The sequence below is a fragment of the Bactrocera tryoni genome, chromosome 3 (assembly GCF_016617805.1).
Source record: "Bactrocera tryoni isolate S06 chromosome 3, CSIRO_BtryS06_freeze2, whole genome shotgun sequence".
Classification (NCBI taxonomy): domain Eukaryota; kingdom Metazoa; phylum Arthropoda; class Insecta; order Diptera; family Tephritidae; genus Bactrocera; species Bactrocera tryoni.
This window is the reverse complement of record NC_052501.1, coordinates 78622939-78632737: the sequence shown is the minus strand read 5'-3', so window position 1 is coordinate 78632737 and position 9799 is coordinate 78622939. Positions and strand designations below refer to the sequence as shown.

At 36.5% G+C, this 9799-nt stretch overlaps 1 protein-coding gene across 1 annotated transcript in view; it reads right to left on the bottom strand.

The window, feature by feature from the left end:
- Nucleotides 1-1592: 1592 nt before the first annotated feature.
- The window catches only part of LOC120772648 (probable serine/threonine-protein kinase nek3), an 11494-nt gene continuing 3287 nt past the window's right edge, over nucleotides 1593-9799 (bottom strand). Inside the window, exons 2-6 of the mRNA XM_040101374.1 lie at nucleotides 7009-7097; nucleotides 5838-5969; nucleotides 3576-4383; nucleotides 3051-3516; nucleotides 1593-2985 (exon numbers count right to left, since the gene is read on the bottom strand). Of these exons, the coding sequence (XP_039957308.1) occupies nucleotides 2035-2985; nucleotides 3051-3516; nucleotides 3576-4383; nucleotides 5838-5969; nucleotides 7009-7048 (2397 nt within the window). The 5' untranslated portion in view covers nucleotides 7049-7097 and the 3' untranslated portion in view covers nucleotides 1593-2034. The remainder of the gene's footprint in view (nucleotides 2986-3050; nucleotides 3517-3575; nucleotides 4384-5837; nucleotides 5970-7008; nucleotides 7098-9799) is intronic.

Genomic DNA, 9799 nt, shown 5'->3' with positions numbered 1-9799 from the left:
GTAAACTGGTTTTTGTTATGAGTAAACAATTTATGTCCAAGTACAATTTATTGGGTATCTACAGTCATACATACATACATGTATGTTCGCTGTGTACGAATGGAAATGGCAGCTTTTGTTATTAAACAATTGTGTAAGCAAATTGTGAGAAAAACTACTTCGTAATTGCTTGTGTGCGCTGAGCTGCTTAATTATTATTATTTTTTGCGCTAAACAACTTTTCTAATAGCTTAAAAACATACCTGTACATATTTGCATTCTCCTTAACCTGTAAAATATTTATAGCATTCGTTATAAATATACATACATATGTACATATGTATGTGTTCAAACGCTTAGTTGACTTTCGCTGCGAGGATTACGAAATCCTGTTGTGGTAGCGGCAGGATTCTTACAAAATCCTCGCGACGACTGCTTGTCCAATAAAGAAGTTCTTCATACAAGAACTTGATTTGGATCGGTCAGGGTATAAAAATATGAGTTATGTATATAACCCTCCTTACATTTTTGTTGAGCACCGAACTTGCAGTCCGATTCAAATTTTATTGTGCTCAAGCTAGAGCCTGTGGCCTTAGGTTGTTGTTGTTGTTTTAACGGATTATCTAGTCCCCGTTAGGATGGTAAGGATTATCTAAGTTGTCGTCGACGTCATCTAACGGGAGTCCCAGGAAACGTGCTGTTTCGACTGGGTTGAACCAAAGGGAAATGGGTGTCAGATGAGTGGGGTTGGCGGGGCATACAAAGAGGTGGAAAGTGTCATGCGGATACTCATTGCACACAGAACATTTGTTAGATATGTCGGGATCTATTCTGGACAAGTAGGAGTTTAAACTGTTACAATATCCAGAACGAAGTTGCGCAAGGGTCACTCGCATTTCTCGCGGCAACTCGAGCTCTTCGTCTGCATTGGGTGGGGATTTGACTACAAGAACGCCATTCACTGGAGGGAAGTCGGTGAAGGTGTTGATAGCTCCACTGTGAATGGCGGTCAGTACCTGTCGAAAGTTAGTTACGCCCGAAGTTCGGTCGGCGTATTGTTCGATGTCGTCGACATAATTGGTTTCTGTGGCCGCTGGTGTAGGTCACTAATAGAAAATAATAGAGAACCAAATGAGGGTGGTGAAATCAATTCGCACAGCAGCCGGTTCTACGCACCGCATTTGACCCGGATTTGATCCGGCTAAGAACTGTTATTTCGGAGATCTAACCCCGTTTAGATTGGAAAGTCGTAGTATAAGCTTGTCGTCACTGGAGCAACGCTTTGCAACAGAGTTGCTCCTTATTCTCTTCACCCGTGCTGGCATTGAGTGCAACCCGGGCACGGAGGAATTCTTCTAATGTGTTTCCGCCAAAAGGCTCCATCCAAACTCCACCTTGGTTAGGTGTAATACATGCAATGGATGGAGCCATCTTAAGACCTGCTCAGGCCTTAAGACAGACAGGGAGTGGACCACGAGTTACGTGACCCCATGCTGCCAAGGCGCAATTGTGGCCATAGCCTCTACGGCTGTACATCTGCATATAGTTCGCGCACTGCGCTGCCACTCCGCCACGGTTATTCCATTCCCATTCTAATAAAAAAAAGTGTGAAATCCAAGGCTTGAAGAAGTCGTTGAGTAAATCTCCGTTTTTTTTTTCTTTTTTGTAACCAATGAAGATCAAAACTTGCACTCATTTGATGTGAAGATCACATTCATTTGAATAATAGATGAAAATTCGACTAGTCAAACATGAAATCATGAGAATATGACCATTATTGAAGAAAATCAAAAAACTTCTCCATTGTAATTTTGTTTAAATTTTTATTATAAAACGAAATGAATGAAACTACGCAAAAAATTTAATACAATAACATTGAATCTCATATGTTCTAAGTTCGATTTGTTGTTTGTGAAGTAATAAATGGACGAGTATTTGATAGGATTTTTATAAAGGACCAAATGAAAACAAAAGAATGATGCTAACACTAGTATATACATACACACAAAAGAACGAGAGCGCGATTTCGGGCACCCAAACTTTGTATAACTAAACTTAACCGAGATAATATTGTGGATATGGTGGTGGAAAGTAGCCCGGGAATGCCGGTGGCGTTGGCTGCACGGGTATGGATGTGGTGATGTAGCTGGTCGCACGTGTCGGCACAACTTCACTCGAGTAAATCGTCGTGTATGCCGTACGTGCGCCAAAGGTTAATTTTAAGACTTTACTATTCGTCTGTGTTGCGATCGTCTCATGCACAATACTGGAAGTTATCGTCTGGAATTGCTGTAAAGGCAGCAGGAATGGATTTATGGACGGTGTAATGGGCGGGAATGGTAGTGTGCTCTCCGGCGTGTATTGCGGTATGCTGGGCATTAGTAATGAGGGGAATTGTTGCGAATTACTTTGCAATTTCCACAATGCCAATTTTTGTAACTCCTCAGCCGTTAGATTCGATGACTTGCCAAAGAGATCAGCTATATCCGATAATTTGGGGCGGTATGATTTGTCGTCCTTTGTGTTTTCCGCATTATCTTCATCACCGAATTCTAATTCTAGATTTATTTCGGAGCCCGCCTCATCCAGATTAGCACCAAAGTCGGTGAAGCTCCTTAGCGGCAGATCAGTTTCCAGTGGTGACAGTGTTTTCGTTACCGTTATAAGGCTTGTGATGTCGTAGGTTTGTGTGAGTGTGACATATGATGTCTCATTGTTGACATCAAAGACAATTGGCAAAACTTGTGTGCGCAACTTCTTCGTGGTTGTACTAAATGAGTCCACCACAGTTTCCAAATTTGGCGTCTCGGCATTTTCGGTAATGTGTAAGGGTTTCAATGTTGTGACATGGGTATCACGTAGAAAGTTGACTTCCCGTGATGATGGTGCCAAAATGTTTTCGGTTAGCGGACCATCTGGTATTTGTACTTCGGTTGGATCGGGTGTCAGCGTTTTCTCTATCGTTGAGGTGACTGTTATGAAACGGGTCTTCTTCAAACCACCGACCTGAGAAAAAAATTTGTATAAATCAATTAGTAAAGTAACAACTTTATGCGGATTGTGGCACTTACCTGAAAAGCGTACGGTGTTTTAATGGTCGCCAACTCATAGTAGGTATCCTTAAAATTTGCTGGTGTTGATATCTCCACATTCAAGGTCTCCACTAGATGTTGATAATTGCCACCTTGATCTATATTATTGACAACAGCACCGTTTTGTGAGCCCGACGATTCCAGATCACCATTATCGGATATTACGTTTAAGCTGGGATTGCCAGCAAAAGCGTCTACAGATTTAGTGGTGTTGCCCTCAGGATTCTTACGTATTGCTACTCGTGGTTTCGGCGTTGTCGTGTACTGCCATCTACCAGGCGTACGATTCAATTTAAACATGTAGACGCTAGTCGAAGCTTGCGATTCCACATTTGAGGGTTTTACTTTCGAGCGGAATGTTTTGCGTCCCGGCTCGGCAGAGGAAGCCAACACGACCGCACTACTTTTATGCGCATTAGCCGATGACCGATTATTTTTGCTTTTCCTGCAAATGAACCCAATTCGAAAAATGTCTTATCACAATAAGTTTTGCATTGCACTTACCTTTTGGGCTTACTACGTGACGAACTCTTTTTATGACTCTGTGTAACTTGTGACGATTCAACCACGGATTCGGTGATTGTTACATGCTCTTGTTCGTGATTATTGGCTCGGTTGCCTTTGCCATTGTGACGATTCGAACCGGAGATGCGATTATTTTTCTGCTCCTGTGGCGCTGGTTTGGATAAAGAAGGTGTTGTAGTCTTCAAAACACGTAACGGTGCAGTTGATCTTATCTTCGGTTTCTTGCCTTTGGGTCCACTAGGCGTATGCGGTTTGTTCTCCACGGCTTGACTTGGTTTCAAACGATTCGCCGTTGTTGCTTCGTGTACAATAGTTGCTTCCGAAGAGACATCGTAAGTTCGACGTTGATTAAGTCTGTTTCGTGGTTTATCTGTAGCCTTATTGTTTATGACACGATACGTTTCTTCGGCATATTCGGCTGGTTGACGTGAGAGCAAATCATATTCAAAAACATTGTTTTCTATTTGTAGTGCGGGTTGCTCTTCGACGGGTTCCGGTGATGTTTGTGCCGTAACCACTACCGCGCTACTCGTTACAATCTTCACATTACTATTGTTGTTGTTGTTTGTATTCTTTTGAGCCTCAACAATAGTAGATTTTGAACTGTTTTCCACAGGTTTATTCTTTTGAGCCTCAACAATAGTCGTTTTTGAACTCTTCTCCACAGGTTTATTGGTCGGTAACTTTTCGGTGTTCGTTGGTTTGGTTGGTTTAATAGTTTCGTCCTCCGTAGGTTTTGTAACAAGCGGTTTGGTTTCAATTATGTTGGTTGGTAGTTCGATTTTACCTATAAGATAGATGTTATTAAATAATTGTGTGATTAACTTAATTAAAATGACATATTAATTAGATAAAGCTTAAACTCTAGTATTTGTACTAAAGTCTAAGGCATTTTAGACCAACTTTATATCAAATTTGACCCGGACTGAAGCTATATTTTCAGGTATTTCTATAAATCCTTACTAACACCTTCATAAAAGGCTCCTGATTGCCAATATACATTGTGATAAAAAGCCCCGGAAATTGTAATTGAATACCCTGGTTAATGATATTTCTAAAGAATGTATTTGACTAAGTTGGTAAGACGTTCCTTAATTACTATGCCAAATATGAGCTGTGATTCAGTTTTTTTTATCAAAAACACAAGCCTACGAGTGATACAAAGTCTTCAAAGACGGTCGAGAGATCTTAGAAGACATGCCTTGCTCTAGACGACCCTCGATCTCTTCAACTGATGAAAAGTGAGGGATGTGGCGCTTGAAAATCGCCAGGCAAGTGTTAGAGAGATAGCAAGAGAGCTCGACATCTCTCGCGAATCCGTTCGAACAATTTTTGTGGATATTTTGGGTATGAAACGCGTTCTTGGCCGGCTCGGCGCGATAAAGTTGAATGTTTTTTCAAAAAGAATACCCTTGGACATGCGCATTCCTATACCACATTCATGGAAAGCATTATAACTGCCGATGAGACATGGACCTACGAGTTTGGCATGCAAACAAGTCAACAATCATCGTAATGGAACTTTTTTTCAGTCGATGGAAGGAATACAAAAGATTTTTTTCGTCATATTCATAACCCTACGTCTCGTCACACGTAATCTCGCGTTTGATGAATGTAGGATCTTCAGCTGCATTGTCAAGCATATCGCTTACAACCTTGTTTTGACGTTTTTTTTTCAAAGGATTCAAATCTTTTGGTATGAGTATAGCGTTGACACGTTTCATATCCAAAACTTTAACCAAAATGTGTTTAGTCTTTTCATAAGAGATGTTGAGTCTCTCTGCTATCTCTCTGATGCTAACACGATTTAAAAAACTCTTTCTTTAACTAATTCGATATTATCACGATTGAGACATGGATGAAGGACTCGCATGAGGCAAGTTTTCAATGACTTCACGACCTTTGCTGAATGTTTTGTGCCACCCATGGGGATCAAAATTCACACGAAATTAAAAAAAATTGTACGAATCTTATTTATTATCGAATAAAACTATTTATAGGTTAGGTTTGCATGCGCAAAGTAACAGGGCCAGTCCGTGTCAAATTTGATATGTATATTGAGGTTACATGGTTTTCAAAAGACCTTTTACGCAACTTAAATGAATGAAACCTTAGCTTAAGCAATTAGACACGGTTTTGTATTTAAAAATGTTATGATAAACTCTATTATGTAATATTCCAGCAATGCATTAATCTTCAACTTATTTTGTTTCTCTATTTTATATCATTTTTCATACATACCGATTGGTGGTGGAGCACTTTGTGGTGAAAATACCATTACAGTATTGCCTATTGTTGTTGTAAAATCCAGAAATCCATAAACAGTTTGTGTAATGTAGGGATCTATACCACCATCCGATAGGATAGGATTAACTGTAAAATTCAGAGAGGGTTTTTTTATGAAAATAAAAACTAAATAATAAATAAAATTCATTCAATACATTTAAAACAAGTTCTTATTTATGACATTTTAGACCAGCTATAAGAAAGAAAAGTGCCGTATCGAACTGCAAAAGAACACTCGCTAAACTTACAAAACTCATGTGAAGCAAGAAAGTTAAGCTCGATTGAGTTTTTAAGTTTGAATCAAAATAACAAAAACAATTTTGATGATGAATAATTAAATTTCTAGGACATTTTTACCTGAAATTACTATACTTTTGCCATTCTCTTACAAAAATATATACATATTGGGTAGTCGAAAAAGTCTTTTCGTATTTCTAATCAAACTTTAACTTATTTTTTTATATTTATACTAATAATTAAATGATCAAATATGTACCACAGAGACATCATCACCATCAGTGTAAAACTTGTATCAGTGAAAATCGAAATTTCGAAATTTCTACACGAATTGATAAAGCATCGTCTCCGTAAACTTCACAGATTTCTTGTGGCTTACGTGGCATTCTTCCTTATTTTATACAAAAATTTCAAAATATAGCGAATTTCTTCATTATTTTCACTCATTTTTGAACAGCTGTAACTTTTTTTCAACTTTCTCGGTTTTAATTTTTTCTCACCTTTCCAACACTATATGGTATGACACAATGTGATTCGTAGCACTGGAGATATACGACTGCAACGACATCTAACGAAAATACGAAAAGACTTTTTCGACTACCCAATATCTTGTACTTCTGTTTTTAATTAATATGATTTTCGTAATTTTGAAATTTTTGCTTTTCAGGTTACCAATACAACAAGATAATTTATTATTAATATTAAGGGTCTTCCGGTAAGTACCTAAAAAATGTTCACAATTGATTATGAATATATATTTTGCCTTTTTTTTTGTTCAAATGACCGTCCTGCCTTCTAAATCCAATAATCAATGAAACTATTATTTTTTAAATTTTGCTGTCGATTTAATATAATTTGTTATAAATAATTATTTTTGAAAAAAACTTACCATTCAAAATGAAAGCGATGAATAAATATCGATAGTCCATATTTGCACCTGTTTAAAAACACCTTTTTACAGACAAGAGAAGAAATTAGCTGAAATAAGAAAACAATTGCTGGCCATATTATTTTTTAATTGTATATTCTTATATAAAAAAATATTTATTCAAAGCTAAGGCTGCGCCATATCAAATTTTTCAGTTCGTTTAGCTTTCCAAACTTATGCAGCTCAAAAGAATGATGAGCTGAGTGAAGTGTAGAAAGCGAAAGCGCCTGAAAAGCTTAGTATGGAATGCCACATTAAGAATTTAAATAGCAAACTACAAAAATAATAACAAAAACGACAATATGTGCCGTTATAAATGCTCTATGGCAGCTTTGTGTCATTTAGAGACACAAAATGTGAGACCCTTTTCTAAATTCTTTTCTTCATATATGGCATTTGGTTGAATGTGGCTCAATTTAGGAATAGTATTGTTGTTTGTATTCACGGGGGAGTGTACCTTGTCTACGACTTCTTCAGCTTTTTCGTCAATCAAGCCAATCAATCTGTGAAGTGTAATACATATCAATTCTAGATGTTGTAGCCACAATTTAGGCTTTAGAACACACACTTATTTGGTCTGTTGCATTAGTGCAAGTCTCTCTTAAGGGAGAATTCTGGTCTAGAAATAAAATCAATTTTCAAAGTTTAACTATTCAAGAGTATGTCTACAAGAGGTTTTTCAAAATTCAAACCATTTTCGCAGACCTAGGTATATTACTGATTCGGCATTCAAACTAGTTCGGCTTTATGTGAAACTTAGAACGTGTTTTTCTCGAAACAGTCTTTTTTAAAACGATATCTGCGATTTGTTAGGTTCTATTGGACCGATTTCCCTAGAATTTTTAGATAGTGTTCTGTATACACTTGTCGGGAGATGGTTTAGAACTCTCCAGGTCTCTAAATTTCGGTCGTCATTTCATGAACATATGTATTTTTCTAGCTTTCCAATGAACCAGCCGTTGCGACATTATTCTAGATTTATCATTTTTTTAGTTTTTGGTTTCAATTGCTAAGAGGGTTGAAATCGTGATGACATGCCCCCTACTTCATCAGCTAATTTTTGAAATGTTTATTTTTTTTATTTTTTTTTTAGTTTTCCTGTATTTTTGTAATGTTAATAAATAACTAATATAATTAAAAATGAATCATTAATAAATATAGGAAAAGCTAAGCTATATTTAGTATAGAGAAACTTCCAATAATTGAATTTTCTCTAGTCCTACTAGGTCTTCATAACAGCCTGAACAACCCCACTCTATAAAGTATATATGTGACCTGGTCTACGGAAAGGGGGCTTAGGTGTCAAAAAAAAAGGAGAACAATTAATGAGATAACGAGAAACTGACGATTATTTTTAACAGCTTTTCACAGAAAACTAGTTTTCGCACGTTAGCTCCCTTTTCGTAGACCAGGTCACATATGTACATATGTATACATATAAATGATATGCGTGACGAGCTGAGGCGATTTAAACATGTGACGGACATGGACTGACTCTGTCCGCGGAAATCGGACCCCTATACGTAGCATATATCTGCCATTCAAACTGACCGTTCAAACTCAATTCCTTTTATGGAAAGTTTTTTGTTTTGACATCACGAAAGTTGGATATAATGGTCCAAAGCAATGGCTCAACCTCCGAATAAATTGTTCGGATCGGACCATTACAGCATATATAAGCTATGTAAACTGACCACCAAAAATTAAGATAAAGATCTTTTTATAGCTTTTATGCCACAAGAAATGCACCTGTGAATTATATTATAGTATGGTGCAGCCGAAGTTTTTTCGGTGTTCTTGTCATCTGTCAATAAAGCACGGAAATTTATAACCCACATTCCAACCGCTGTTGGATGTTGATGAGAAATCTTTTTTGTCAAAAAAGTGTTCCGAAGACGAGCTTAAGTTAGGTTAGGTTAGGTGAATCTGGTAGGCCAATAAGGCACAGACGATCTTTGCGATACCAGATGGAGTTCAGTTATTTATTTTATTTATTTTTTTTTAATTTAATCTTTACTGTTGTCAAATTGAATACGGTTGGGTGATTTTTTGAAACCGGTTTGTTAATCCTCTAAAAGACTGGGACTTAAAAATCGCTGGATCAAAATCGGTTTTAGACACATGGTCTTTTGGACATAGTTGTTCAGAATTATTCGTAGAAGATTTTCCGCATACTCGATTTTGCCGTTTTTTGGCTCTTGTATGTTATTGATATGTATGTATGTATATATTTTATACACGCTCATATTTGGTCATTGAGTAAAGGAAAAAATGTTTTACTAGTTTCAAGTTTGCTTTCTCGCGGTTTTTTTTTGTGAACGGAATCGGTTTAATGAATCGCCGCGTACATTGAACTCGTCTTATCCTTCGCATACGCATACAAAATACTGAGTAAACTACATGAAAGCACTAAAAATTGGAAAAACATGCTATATTTGTTTCAAAAGTGGCGTGGTGTTGCATTCTAAAATATTTATATGTATATTTGCATATTATAGTTTAAAGTAGTGGGTGTATATTTTTTAAATCTAGAAATATTTAAGTTTAGTCTGCAAATATTTTTTATTAAAGAATTTTTTTTTAATTATGTATATGTAAATATTTTTAGATTTAAAAAATATAAAATTTGTAAAACTAAAAAAAAACGTATAATATACATATGTATATACATACATACATACATATGTATAAGATTAGTCTGCAAATATTTTTTATTAAAAGAAAAATGTTAATTATTAAATTTTTTTATTCT